This window comes from Paroedura picta, chromosome 8 (assembly GCF_049243985.1).
Source record: "Paroedura picta isolate Pp20150507F chromosome 8, Ppicta_v3.0, whole genome shotgun sequence".
NCBI classification, from domain to species: Eukaryota; Metazoa; Chordata; class Lepidosauria; order Squamata; family Gekkonidae; genus Paroedura; species Paroedura picta.
This window is the reverse complement of record NC_135376.1, coordinates 94,957,593-94,972,749: the sequence shown is the minus strand read 5'-3', so window position 1 is coordinate 94,972,749 and position 15,157 is coordinate 94,957,593. Positions and strand designations below refer to the sequence as shown.

The following is a 15,157-nucleotide window of genomic DNA, read 5'->3' as shown; positions in this document are numbered from 1 at the left end:
AGCGCTTGTCTGCATTCTCCAGTATAAAAAAAGGGTTCTGCCTCCAGACACCAAAATATCTTGGGTTATCCCTGATGATTTACTTGATATCGAAGATCTGAGGGTGCCTATCAAAGACATTAATTAAATTACCTGGAGACAAGACTATGTGAGGATGGAGAAAGCTAGTGGGTACCTTATTCTCATAGTGACAAGTTTATTTATTTATTTAATAATTTGTTTTATATCCCGCCATTCCCATAACTGGCTCATGATGGGTAACAAAAATATAAAATCCCACAATAAAATCCCTCCCAGTCATGGCTAATACGTGCACAAGCTTGAAAAGGCTTACATGGGGAACCATCATCTGATGGAAGCTACAAGCGGCCTAAGTCAAATGTATTTTTCCATCCTCTGGTTGGAAACACAGTCATGTAAATCTACCCTACATAGACGCACCTTTGATTGGAATTCTTTGCCATAGGATAATGTTTACATTCCAATCCAGCAATGTATGGTGTTCCAACGAGCAATTCTCACCTGCCTGTTCTCCAATTCTTTTAAAGGACACGATCCTAGCAACACTGATGGTCTACGATGCAGACACCACCCCTATTTTCCCACTTGAGAGTAGCAGAAGGAAATACACAGGCTCTATCAGTACGTCAGATCCATGGATAAAAGAAATGTTTCGCGTGGAGCATATGTTCAATGAGATCTATTTCAGCCCAAATGGCAGCCAAGTGAGAGGGACTCAACATGAATACAGTAAGTTCTGTGGGCAGCCTTGTGTACAAGCAGGATAGTTGTGTACTTAAAAGCAATCATTGCTGCATTTAGTTGCCTCGTTAATCTTCTGAATCATTAGCAGGAGGAGTGAGATAATTAATTATGCTTTCAGATGTGATAAATTAGGGAAGGAATGTCTACTGAAACAGTGATCAAGGATCTCATGCCCAGCACTATAGAAATAATTAGCTGCCAATGGTGAGTTGTGTTACTAACCTATTTTCCAGCCAGCAACAGATGTTAGAGAGAAATCAGAGGTGTCTTATCCAACTGCTAATGGCCTTGGTTGAACATCAACAACCAATATGATTAGAGGGTTGGAGCACCTCCCCTGTGAGGAAAGGCTGAAGAACCTGCGACTTTTCAGTTTAGAAAAGAGACAACTAAGGGTGGAGAGAGTTGGCTGAGATAAATGTTTCTCCTTCTCCCAAAATACCAGATCTCAAGGGCATCCAATGAGGCTGATGGACAGTAGATTTACGATGGACAAAAGGAAATTCTGCTTTCTGCAGAGATTGATTAGAATGTGGAGGTTGCTGCCAGGGGATTCAGTCATGGCCACAGGGCTAGACAGCTTTCCATAGTGACTGAAGGGAACCCTTAAATAGTATATGCAGAAGATTCTGTTTAGCTTGCTATGGAAGGCAAGAAAGAATGCACAAACACAAGCCAACGGTCCTCTATGGCAGCGGTCCCCAACCTTCTAGTAGTCGGGGACCGCCTCCGAGGGTTGGAGAGAGCCGGCGGCCCGGCCACCGCCGCCGCTCGCAAACGCGCATGCGCAGTTGTCGCACATGCGCGTTTTCGCCACTATGTGGCGCTAACGCGCATGCGCCGAGCTGCCGCGGTAGCTCCGCGCGTGCGTGTTTGCGTCGCTGGCATGCCGGCTTCTTCCCCCCTTCTCGCTGCGGGAAGGGGGAGCAAGGTGTGGCCACTGGCGGCCCGATACCATGGCCTTTGCGGCCCGGTACCGGGCCGCAGACCGGGGATTGAGGACCCCTGCTCTATGGGAAGGACCAAATATGCACAGAAACCCCTATCTTCCGTATTCCACAGTGGGATATCATCAAGCTCACATATCACTGAATCATGGGTCTGTAATTTCAGTCGGAAGGGAATTCCTTCGGGAATTAGTTCCAGTAACTAGTACAATAGATACCAAAGACGGGCTAGAAACATGAAGCTAATAAATAATTGTACTGACTGTAACATGGAGCCCATTCTGGAATACCTTGTGGCTCCAGCTTATATTTCTGATCCCTCTAAACCAGGGGTGGCCCCAGGGGCTCCTGGGAATTGTAGTCCATGGACATCTGGAGGGCCGCAGTTTGACTACCCCTGCTCCAGAGTCTCAGGTGAAGTCTTTCACAGCACCTTCTACCTGGGCCTGTCTAACTGGAGGCTGAAGTTGGGACTTCTGCCTACAATGCCAGAGGTTCTTCCACTGAGCCAGAGCCCCTCCCCTTAGAAAGAAAGAAAAATGTCCACAAATCTGCAGGAAGCCCCAGCTTTGTTGAAAATTCTTATTCTTCCTGAAAAAAAATAAAACTAAAAGAGATGGTAGCATAAGATTAAAAGTTCTAGAATGTTGAGATTTGTGTCTGATTACCTCACGAGCTCTTGGCCTCTACATTGGGTTGCTGAGGCGACCGCAGGTAACAATCTGTGGTTGCCTAGATAATCAAGAATGGCTGAGGGGGATTGCTTTTGACACCTGAGATGAGAAATAGGCAGGCAGGAAAGACAAGGCAGGGAGCGGGGGAAGGAGTGAAGTCAGAGTGTGAGGATGAAAGACAAACGGAGCAGGAAGAGTATAGGTGGGGAGTGGATGGAGGGAAGGAAGCAGGGAAAGTGGAGGTGTGAGGCTGCAGGGGAGAAGGGGAACAGAGGGCATATGGGCAAGGAGGACCTGTTGGGCAGGGGGTGAGATTCCTGCTCTCTGGTGAGTCCTTATGAATCCCCTGCTTGTTTCTTTTTTATTCTTACCTTAATTTTTCAATTCTCATATCACTGGGGTGTATTTCTAAGACAGGACTGGATCCCTACCAGCCATCAAAGACATTTTCTCTCTCCTCGGCATGCAATCTCAGCTGTGTATCTCGGTAACCATATGCCTCAGTTTCCTCCTCTTCTAAAGTGTCTTTTCCATTCTTTCTTTGTACTGCTTCCTCCATCCATTGGGGGTCTCCCTCGGTCACTTCTTTGCTTATCCTCAACAGCCTGGTTTCCGGCTGTGCTTGTTGTGAATGAATCCTCGTTTCTCTCTTTTTTTCCTTCCAGAGCTGGTGTTAAATAAACCCGTTTCAATCACTGAAAACCGCTCCTTCCATCTGGACATTGTGGTGAATGACACGGAATACCAGGGACCGGACAAATCCCTGATGCTGCACTTCAATGTCTCCATTCTTCCAGTCCTTATCCAGTTTCCAAATATCACGTACCAGTTCACAGTGAACAGGAATGCTGCCAACTTTTCACAAGTAAGGGTGACTTGCTCATTTGTTCTGCTACTGAAAGTAGAGTAGAGTAGAGTCATCATGCAGGAAATATATGTTTATAAATATCCCCTACAACATAGTGCCCTCCTATGTTGTCTTTTCAGCTTCCGAAGAATGGCTAGTTCATGTCTCCTAGCTTGGGTGGAGGACGGTAGAAGGGGCATCTCCTGATGATGCTGGCTGTCCCCAAAGGGATGAAGTCAAAATAACAGAATTTTCTTCATCGCTATGTCTTGTGTGCAGTCCACGTGGGAACTGTGCATGCCAGCCATGACTTTACTAAAAGCTCCTGACAGTGCAAACCCTTCAGTGATGTTTACTGTCCGAATGGCCTATGAAGAGGGAGAGTGTCTCCTTCAGTTCTTTCTTCACCTACACTGAAGAAGGTTCTTCAGTTGTAAACTGGGAAAGGTAGCAAACACAGCAGAAGACAGAATCAGGATACAGGCTGGAAAACTGGGCTAAAATGAATTTCAATAGTGATAAATATAAAGTTCTGTATTTAGGTAGAAAAAATTAAATGCATAATTATAGGATGGGGGGAGACTTGTTTTGGCAGTAGTATGTGCAAAAAGGACCTAGGGGTCTTAATAGATCAGACACTGAACATGAGTCTGCAGTGTGACTAAAAAGATAAATGGAATTTTGGGCTGTATCAAAAGAAGTGTCCAGATCACATGAGGTGATGATTCTACTTTACTCTGCACTGGTTAGATTCTACTTTACTCTGCACTATGTTCAGTTTTGGGCACCACAATTGAAGAAGAATGTAGACAAACTGGAGCATGTTTAGAGGAGCTCTACAAAAGATGGTGAGGGTTTGGAGAAAAGGAAAGATTGAGGGAGTTTGAGGAAAGATTGAGGGAGCTTGTTCTCTTTAGCCTGGAGAGAAGACAACTAAGAGGTGATACAGTAGCCATCTTCAGGTTCTTGAAGGGCTGTCATATAGAGCAGGGATAGTCAACCTGTGGTCCTCCAGATGTTCATGGACTACAATTCCCATGATCCCCTGCCAAGGTAAGACTGGCCAGGGATTCTGGTCTGAGGGGAGGCGTCATCCCACTATGGAATTGGAGTCACTGCTGGTGGACAGGTAATTGTGAATTTGGACTAGATGACCCCGGAGGTCCCCTCCAACTCTATGTTTCTAAAGATGGGAATTTTTAGGAAGTGTGGTAGACCTATTGCACTTCATTATGTTTTCTTCAACATCTCTCTGGCATTATTCAGTTTAGCCTCATGGTTTCAAGTGTCTGTTGAAGAAGTATTCCAGTTTGGTGCAGTGGTTAGGAGTGTGGACTTCTAATCTGGCATGCCAGGTTCGATTCTGCGCTCCCCCACATGCAACAACCAGCTGGGTGACCTTGAACTCACCATGGCACTGATAAAACTGTTCTGACCGGGCAGTGATATCAGAGCTCTCTCAGCCTCATCCACCCCACAGGGTGTCTGTTGTGGGGAGAGGAATTGGAAGGCGACTGTAAGCCGCTTTGAGCCTCCTTCGGGTAGGGAAAAGCGGCATATAAGAACTAACTGTTCTTCTTCTTCTATCATGGAACCAACATGGCTCAGTCAGACTTGTATGGCTTTGCTCTGGAACCATATGTTCTGAATGTGATTTCTGAATCATCTCCCCAAGTGAGATCCTTCTCCAGTATACAGAGCAACTTTAGAATGGCAGAGTCCATGGAATTAGAGGTCCCCTGTTCAGTTCCCACCTCCACAGATCCTGTATTTATAATGTTTAACTCAGAGGCTAGGGGGCCAGCGACTTTCCTATCATGCAAGCATGCTGGCTGTCACTGAGGTCTTTTAGTCTAGACAAGCTTCTGCAGTCATCTGGCTTACTTGGCCGCATGCCCTGACCTAGATGGCCCAGGCAAGCTGAATCTCCTTGGCTCTTAGAAACTATGCAAGGTCAGCCCTGGTTTGTCCTTGTATGGGAGACAATCGAGAAAGTGCAGGATTGCTACACTGAGTCAAACAATGGCAAATCACCTCTGATTGTTTCTTGCCTTGAAAACCCCATGGGATTGCCATAAATCAGCTGTGAGCAGGTCATGTTTTATTCTTCCTTTTCCAGTACCACCTTCTTATTACAAGTAGTCCATTCATTTGTACCAAAGGGGGCTGTAAAAGATATTATCCGAATTCTGTGCTGAGATTTATTTATTTATTTATTTATTTATTTATTTATTTATTTATTTATTTATTTATTTATTTATTTATTTATTTATTTATTTATTTATTTATTTATTTATTTATCATGCTTCTATACCGCCCTCCCCGGAGGCTCAGGGCGGTTTACATTATAACAGAGAACAATACATAAAACAGTCTGTAGAACATGTATAACTGATAACTAATAATTGTAACCAAATAACAACACAGTATAACAGTAAACAATATAGTAATACAAACAGGTCCAGGGCTTATTGATGGGATTCTGAGGTGGGGGGGAGCAGGGGCCCTTGGTCGCTGATTGATTACGTCTGGTCTCGGCCAAATGCCTGGTGGAGGAGCTCCTTTTTGCAGGCCCTGCGGAACTGTTTAAGCTCCGTCAGGGCCCTGATCTCCTCTGGGAGCTCGTTCCACCAGGTAGGGGCCAGGACAGAGAATGCTCTGGCCCTGGTCGAGACCAGGCGGACTTCTTTAGGGCCAGGGATCCTTAGCTGATTGGAGGCAGTAGAGCGCAGAGCTCTTTTGGGGGCATAGGCGGGGAGGCGGTCCCTCAGGTACACTGGGCCCTGACCGCGTATGGCCTTGAAGGTAATTACCAGAACCTTTAGTCTGATCCGGAATTCAACTGGTAACCATTGCAGCTGATGGAGAATAGGCCGGATATGAGACCTCCACGGTGTTGCTGTGAGGATCCTGGCTGCTGCATTTTGAACTAGTTGTAGTTTCCGGGTCAGGGCTAAGGGCAGGCCTGCGTAGAGCGAGTTACAAAAGTCCAGTCTAGAGGTGACCGTCACATGGATCACTGTGGCTAGGTGTTCCGGGGCCAGGTAGGGCGCTAGTAGTTTGGCTTGGCGGAGATGGTAAAATGCCAGCCGCGCTACCTTTGTGATCTGGGCCTCCATTGTGAGGGAGGCGTCCAGAATCACGCCTAGATTCCTGGCGGAGTGAGCCGTAGAGAGCTGCACGCCATCCAGGGTGGGCAGGCGCGCTTCCTCGCAAGGACCCTTCCTACCTAGCCACAGGACCTCCGTCTTTGAAGGATTGAGCTTCAGACGACTCTGCTTGAGCCATCTCGTCACTGCTTCCAGGCAGCTGGCTAATGCTTCTGGGGGAGAGTCAGGGCGGCCATCCATCAGGAGGAAGAGCTGGGTGTCATCTGCATATTGATGGCAACCCAGCCCAAACTTCCGTACCAGTTGTGCGAGGGGGCGCATGAAGATGTTGAATAGGATAGGAGAGAGGACCGCTCCTTGTGGGACTCCACAAGTAAGTTGCTGGCGGTCTGATGTTTTCTCTCCTATTGCAACCCTCTGTCCACGATCCTGGAGGAAGGAGATCAGCCATTGAAGGGCTGTCCCTCGTATTCCAGCATCTATGAGGCGGCGAGCTAAAAGCTCGTGATCGACTGTGTCGAACGCTGCTGAGAGGTCTAATAATATCAGCAGTGCCGACCCGCCTCGATCCAACTGGCGACGGAGGTCGTCCGTCAGGGCGACTAGCGCTGTCTCTACCCCATGGCCAGGCCGGAAGCCTGACTGGGATGGGTCTAGGACCGAAGATTCTTCCAGGTATTCCGTCAGTTGGTTTGCGACTGCAAATTAATGGGATTTAATAATGTACAGAGAACTAAGAAGTAACTGTTGAAAGGAGCGACTCAGCATGCCTGGTCATTGGGGGCACTATATCACTCTAAGTGTGTTTAGGGGTGTTCTCTCCTTGAATGGGCTGCCTTCCTTTGTCTGAACCTGGGAGCTGTCCTCTGACCCCTCCTTTCTTTCTCACTTTGTTTCTCCCTCGTGGCTTTCCATGTATCTGCAGGTCTCTCCTGTAAAAACAATACCCTTCTACTCCCACACAAATGATGCTGAACAAACTGGACATTGTGACAGGGAAAGTTCAATTTAAATTAGGCTTCTTTCTCTCCTTTCGATTGAAACTCAAATGTGAACTTGATCTTATAAATTCAGACTTGTAGTTTACAAGTTTTTTCTTGATAAATTTTAATTATCACAACTGAACCAGATTCAATACCTCTATACCCTTTAAAGGATCTTCCAAGGTCAAAACCAAATAATCCACAAAAGCTCTTAATTTTATTCCAACCCCAGATCGATTCAGTCCCTGCCCTCTACACAGAATGCGATTTCCGTTTGGATTTGGGGCGATTTAAATTTTCCTTCTGCAGCAAGAAGGATTGATCCGGAGTGACCCTATCTTTATTGTGCAATATCTTAGAGTGCTTTTAATGCTCAATATCCAGATTGGGAAAGAAAGCTCCGTGGTAGAGAACCTCTGATAGGCTACACCTGGTCATCTGACACGCTTGCCTTAAAGGAGAAGCCCCTAATTTCTCTCAACTTCTGTTGGTCCTGGATTTTTCCTCCCTCCTCTGCCTTTTTCGATCCTCTCCCCCAAGAAAAGAAAGAGGCTCCCTGCCTGGCTCCTCTCCCCCCCACCCTTCAAGAAAAGAAAGAAAGAGGCTGGTCTCCCCTCCCCCTTCTGAACTACCTTAACCACGTGCAGAAGACTTTCCTGTTTCAATGGGGAGTGGGGGGGGGGGAGAGGAAGATCTGAGTTCAAAGCGATCTGAATTCAACAGGATTGACAATGGAATAAAGAAAGTAAGTGCAGACTCTGCCCTGGACTTTTCCTGATAATCCTCTGGCTTCTGACTCCTGGCTTGTTTATGACTGTGACCTTGGACATTTCTCTTAATGCAGCCTCCATGGCTGTAAGATACTCCAGCTTCAGTTAAGACTGTGTCCAGCAGCTATTCCTGCTCCTGGCTTCCCTCTTGACCCAGCACTGTGCTGCAGTAGCAGCACACCTGACTATGTCCAGCAGCACAGACAAGTTCTGGAACAGATGGGCCAGGGATATCTACACTGCATGGGTCTCCCAGAGGCATCCATGTCAGAGTCCAGAGCCACCTCAGTAGGAGGTCATGACAGGGGCCTTCCTCTCTCTGTATTTCCCTCATTTTATATTCCATCTCACCACTCACTCCACTGGCTTATGAATGATCAGCCCATTCAAGTGCAATACCTGCTGCCAATATAAGACCATCTGAAACCTATTAAATTAAACCAGATATGATCATAAATCTCTGGCTACACAACAGAAGTCACGCAAAGAGAGAGCAGCACTGCACGTTCCCTGAAGAATGAGGCATGATTTGATCTGATTAGCCAGCACCATGGGAAGTGCAAGATGGAACCTGAGTGAAGGCTGAAAAGCCTTTAGGCCTGAGGAAAATACGAGGGTGGGAGGAAGTAATTAACCTCTGGCCTGGTGCCATTTCTCCATTTTGACAGCCAAAATGGCTGAACCAGCAGGAACACAGCTTGGCAACAGCCTTTTGTGGGTCAGAAATCAGGTTTATCTCCTTAATGGCCCTGAGGAGCCGAGTATGGTCCAGTGGTTGTTCAGATGCCATTATTATCTGCGATTTTAATGAGGGGAAGGTGGGGTGCATTTCACAGCTGACAGATTCCCCACCCCCACCCCGTGTTTGTAATTTTGTATGGCAATAGAAACAGGGATGCATATGACTCACTTGAGGTATCGCACCATTGTGTTTTCCTCTCTGCTCAACAAAATAATCGGCATCCTATGGCACCCTAGAGACTGTTTTGGCATAAACTCTTACAGATTAGAGCTCACTTTGCCAGATGCATGAGGTGTTAGTTGGCAGATAGGTATTGCACAGAGGAAACAAGTTTTCAAATAAGGAAACCTGAAGGGCATGAAAGCAAGGAGCTGCAAAGGATCTGTGGCATTTCTGCACGTACACCGATGCATACAAGGCAAGGACAGTAATAGTTCACTTTTAATCAAAATATAACCAACCCACTGTACTTCTTCCTTCCAGGGCATGTTGACCTCACTGCCTATGTGTTTTATTTCTTTGTGGTGTTGGAAAGAGCCATCAAGGCACAGCCAACTTATGGCCATCCCATACGGTTTTCAAGGCAAGAGAGGAAAAGAGATTGTTTGCTGTAGACTACGTCTGCCTTCCTTGGTTGTCTCCCATCCAAGTACTAACCAGGATAGAGCAAACTTAGTAGCTGAGATCTGACAAGATCAAGCCAGCCAGAGCCATCTGCATCATGGTATTTCCTTTCTGCCTAGCTGGATTTAACTCCAGATGGCTCCACTTGAGTCAGTCCACCACAGCCTCCAAACATCTGGCCTAAGAGTCTGTGGCAGCCTTTCTCAGCTTTTGTACCATTGTTTGTATCAGGCTTTGAGAAATCTCCAAAGTGGCACAATCATGCAGGTTATGGTTGGGAAGCATAGCTGTGAACACGCCCACCTGGGGCTCTCCCCTTCCCATTCCTTCCACGCCCATCATTAGCCATATTTTTGGGGGGGGGGTGTTCAGGTTGGCATGGCCATATATGATCATATCATCTGATAAATGTTTAACAAGTTATTAAAATTTATTAAAAACAATTTTTAAAACAAATTATATTTTTAAAAACATAACTCCCATTCATTTGGGAAACCCTTCCAAGGCCATCAGGAATGCCCAGGGTTTCATGATACCCTGGTTGAGAAAGCCTGGTCTAAGAGGTGGGATGGATGGGGCAGAATTTAGGGAAGGGCTGGAATTCTCCCTTGCCCTTCTGTTCTCATCATACTTGCCTGCAGATCTTTAGCTATTTTTCATACATTTTCTGATCCATTTCTTGTGCAGTATATCTAGAAGACATATCTCCTGATGCATAGAACTATTTGCAGATATGACCAGGCCTATCCATAGGCTGAAATCTGATTCTGTGCTGAACAAATCATATATCACATTGTTGGTTTATTTGGGGGAGAAAATACAATTCGTATGGTTGCTTCAGCATGAAGGGATTTTGGAATACTTTGGGGAGAAAAGTGTGGAGAAAACAGGGAAATGTCTTTCTGTGTGTATGTGAAAGAGAGGAAGCGTGGAAGAGGCACTAGAGCAGTAATGGGAAATATGCATGGGGGACAGAACTTGAACCTGGGCTCTGATATGGAACAACAGATGCTCCATGGCTTAAGCATAGTGTACACCAGCCTTTCTCAACTGTTTTACCATTGAGAAACCCCTGAAACACTCTTCAGCCGATCAACCCCTGAAACAACCGTCAGCCTTTGAGAAAGCCCAGAAGTGGCGTGATCGTGCAGAATACGGTGGGGAAGCAGAGCTGTGTAAATGCCCTCCCCTTCCCACCCCCCTCCAGGCCTATCCTTGGCCATTCGGGGGGAGGAACAGGTTGACATGGCCTAATGTTTTTAAAATTTGAAAAAATATATTAAACATTAATTAACTTCCACCCATTTGGGAAACCCCTTGCAGGGCTCTCAAGAAACCCAAGGTTTCATGAAACCCTGGTTGAGGTAGCTTGATATAAACAATGTTCCACACAGACAGTTCCACACAGTCTAATCTTTGGCTACGAAGATTAGAAAAGAGCTGTTTACTTGATGACATGAATTTTCACCAACCGCACCCTCACTAGCTCTCCAAATTGGTGTAAAGCAGCATGTACGGAGAGTCCAGAGAGAGAGTCACACGCATGAAGCTGCCTTTTCCTTTATCAGACCATTGGTCCATTGTCTACTCAGACCGGTGGCAGCTCTTGAATCTCCGGCAAGCAGAGGTCTTTCATATCTCCTTCTGCTAGATCCAGGGGATTCTAGATCCAGCGATGCTGGGGATTGAACCCGGACCTCCAGCATGCCAAACAGATGCTGTTCCACTGAGCAGCCCCTCCCCTGTCAGCCTGCAATGGCTGTGGTATGTTTTTCAGGGACTCTTAACTCCCCTTTGCCTTGATAATGTTTTTTGTTGGTTGTGTGTTTTTATTGAGCCTAGATAGGAAAAATCTGTGTCAACAACTGCATGAGGTTTGGGGGCATCAACATTGAATACAGTCTACAAGCTCCCAACATCAGCTGCTATGCCATAAAGATAGCCCAAGGCCACGAAGACAAATATGGCCATCTCTACGTGAATGATTCAACTGTGCTGCAGAGACCTGAGTGCAAAGAAGTCCTGTACCCTGTCCTAGCTGTAGACAAACAGAGCAAGACAGAAGCTCGCACCTCTCTGACAATTGTCTTGGATGGAAAACGTAAGTCAATGCCTGGCTTGGGTCTTCTACTGCAGCATTTCCCAACCTATGGATTGGGACCAAAAAGTGGGTTGCAAAGCCTCCGAAAATGGGTCACGGGCCAGCTCTCCCTCATGGCCATCCCTGCCCTTTCCTGCTCTTTCGTATCCTGGAATCCAGTCGTCTTCCGTGCCATATACATGTTGGTCAAGTAAAACATGTCCTGGTGCTTACTAGAGTGAGAATCTTAGAGGGGAATTAGAGGGAATAATGGAGGAGGAAAGGCTGATCAAAGGCTGGAATGTAACCACCTATGACAGGATGCCTCTCTATACTGTTTCCCACTACTAAGGTAATTTTTTCCTCCAAAATGAAGGTCCCTGTCAATCATTTTCAGCCCTGGGAACTTCAGGGAAGGAGTAGATCCATCTTTTATTACAACCCTTCAGGCAGAATGACATTGAGAGATTTTCAAACAAACAAATATTTTATTTACAAAGAGGGAAAGGTAGTTGGAATGAAGTATCATGGCTGTACACAGAAATCCGTTAGTTCACAGGCTTTTCGAATGTTAAAGTTCTTTTTAGATTGGGAGGTTTCCTTATTGTGTTTATTCCTCAAACACCTTGGTTTTACTTGGATTTATTAGTCCGTTCTGTGGTTAATAGAGCTGTACCTCACACACACCTGTCTGAGGCAGGGTTCCACCTATTTTTTTAGAAGGTTTCTCCTCACACTACCCCAATTCTCTCTTTCTCTGCCAAATGACTGCTCTTGTTGACCAGACACAGTGTGGATTAACTCTGACCCCAAATCTCTGTCTTTTCACCAGGAAATCTCCTCAGAGGCCTGCAGGGGATGAAAATGCCCTGGACAGTTTCATGGCCCCACAGGGCAGGCTGGGGCATTTTTTGTTAATTTTGCAGCAACAAAAAACACTCCCCGTCATCCCCCCCCCCATACACACACAGTGGAACCTTCCTGCCACTACTATGTGTCCCCCATGGGGGACACAGTATGCTGTGGAGCATGCAGCTCCGCAGCAATGCACCACGGCAGCCTGGAGTGGCACCAGTGGTGTGGAATTGATTCTGGAGAGGTTGGAAATCTGTTCTTGTAAGATGATTTCTGAATAACTGAGTGCTTCCATTGCTGGGACCTGCTTATAATTATTTATTATTTAATATACATTAAGATTTTAAAAGAGTTTTAAAATATAAAAATCAGAATTTGTACGGTATTGCACAAACAGTCTTAATGTTTGTATATGGTTGTGAGGTTCCTGCAGATTGCCCCAATAATAGATCCTTGACTTGGTGCAAAATATCAATTTATTGAAAATAATTCAAGTCAACCGTAAAGCAGTACATTGCCAAGACTGGTTAATGACAGTACTCTGGCTTATATCCCAGATCCCATGCCCACCCCTTTGGAATCCTGGCGTGGATCTGCTCTGGGCTTTTTATCCCGAGAATCCCAAAATAAAGAAATCATCTACACGTTATTTTATTTCCATTCTGATATTTAGTGCTTTAAATTTTTCCTCTGCAATGTCTATGATTGATTCATGGTGACACTACCTTTCCCCCGCAATATCCAGGAGCGAATATGTCACTATATTAGAGGAACCATCTCTGAGAGCCCCCAGTATTAAGTGTAAATCTCCACATTTTGTGGATTAACTTCCTCCCCAGTTCCTCCAACGCTGATGTAGCAAAGCAGTCTGTCACTGATTGTTCAGGACATCAGTTCAAAGACTTCCTGTTCCCCAGTTGCAAGACTTCCTTCGCAAGACTTATTTTTGCCCGTATTTTCGGATATATTTTAAAGTGACTGCATTCTAAAAGCCCACACTTCTTTCAGCAGAGATCTGCCTCTTAGATTTCCTTTCCCCTCCTCGTTCCCTGTGCGGCTGCTGTCTGCCCAGCCCTACTCTGCTCGTGCAGGGAAAGAAAGAGAAACCCCAATAAGTACAGAATTATTGAAGGAAGTCTTTCTTATCTTGAAACTAAATGAGAGAATGTGCCTGTTTTTGGTTTTGTTTGGGCTGAGAAAAAAAAAGAGTGGTGTTTTTGATCTTGGTCTGATGGTGATAACAGTCTTCTGCTCCTTCCCAGTTATCGGTAGCAATGAAGGCTGCTTAGACTCATGCGCTCCAAGCAAGACCCGATCCGAGTGTGAAGAATGTGGCGGCCTTGGAGTGTTAAAGGGGAGGTGCGAGTGGCGAAAGGGGAGTGGGACAGGTATGCTTGGATCTTCACCAGCCGACCTACTAGGAGCCAGATGGGTGGTAATGCAGCGCTTCCAAGGGGATGTGTGGCTCTATTTGACCAAAAACTCAACAGGGTCTGATGTCCAGCAAGGGAGGACAAGAAGACCTCCCATGTTCCCCTGTTATTCCTGAGCAGTCAAAGGGAAATGATTTCTTGTTTCCTTGTGAAGAGAGTTTGCTGCTCTTTATTCCCCAGCTGCATTTCCAGTGTTTTTATGAAGGTGACTAGTAATCAAGCCCGCTGTACTTACAATACAGTGGGCGCTAGATCAGGAACTCGCGGCCAGCGAGTCGGCAGGCCGCCGGCACGCGGGACATGGCGGCTTGACGCGTCGGAGGCGCTTCACGCCTCTCGACGCGTCAGGCCGCCGGCCAGGGAGCACCCGCAGGTTGCCCTGGCTGCTACTGCTCTTACACAGGGGAGCATTTAGCCTGTTGCACCTCGTCCACCCCAGATTTGTTCTCCTGCACAGGAGCTGAGGTGACAAGGTTCTGCTGCACTGCAGGGCAGTGGGGGGCTTTTTTCCCAGTTAAGAATGCAGTATTGTGTTGGGACGCAGTACCACATTCCTAAACAAACAACAACAAAACAAATGCCCCAAGTGACTCCAGTGAACTGTGCAGCGTGGCAGAGCCATCTGGGGCATTTTTATCCCTTCCAGGATGCTGTACGTCAGGCGAGGATAGGGAGGAACCAGGCTTGGAGAGTCTGACTCACTCCTTTTGGAGAGCCCTGGCCCACCATAGGCCCTGTTGCTACCCAGGACAGAAAAAAAAGAGAACACTAATTTATCTGTGTTCCCTTACCCCGGGCCAACTGAGGGCCTGAGTCGGGCCAGGCCTGGGATGGCACCAGCGTTGAGCAGAACCAGGAATTTGCCCTGCCATTGAATGAGCGGTGAGTTGTGGCAAATTCCTGGTGCAGAATGAGTCAGGGTGATGTTTATATGGATTGTCCTTTCGTTGTAGAACTTCTCAGGGAGGTAAAATGACATGGAATGATCTTTCCTTCATTTGTTTTTTGTTCTAGGAATTACTCCAAACTATTCTACTTGCAGTCCGAGCATCAGTACCTGTCCAGATGGTAAATGTGATGCAGTTGAGATGAAGAACTCAAAGATATGCCCTCAAGATTGCACAAGTATGTAAACCAATCCATTCTACATTTATTTATTTAGATTTATATACCGCCCTCCCCGAAGGCTCAGGGCGATTTACATTAAACTAGTCAACAATACATGAAACATTTATCCATTCCTGATTCAGGCAGTTCTAGTTACAATGATCCCCATACCATAGTTGCATCTAGGTTGGACTACTGCAATGCACTGTACTTGGGGCTG

General features: G+C 46.3%; 1 protein-coding gene across 3 annotated transcripts in view; it reads left to right on the top strand.

Annotated features, from left to right (window-relative positions):
• Positions 1–15,157, top strand: part of RET (ret proto-oncogene) — a 162,942-nt gene that overhangs the window by 98,134 nt on the left and 49,651 nt on the right. For 2 of the 3 annotated variants that reach the window (XM_077350867.1, XM_077350866.1), the window contains exons 5-9: positions 549–750; positions 3,052–3,251; positions 11,305–11,563; positions 13,660–13,785; positions 14,845–14,955. In XM_077350867.1, the coding sequence (XP_077206982.1) occupies positions 549–750; positions 3,052–3,251; positions 11,305–11,563; positions 13,660–13,785; positions 14,845–14,955 (898 nt within the window). Of the gene's footprint in view, positions 1–548; positions 751–2,539; positions 2,714–3,051; positions 3,252–11,304; positions 11,564–13,659; positions 13,786–14,844; positions 14,956–15,157 lie in introns of those variants that run through there. The other variant, XM_077350868.1, reaches the window with a different exon arrangement.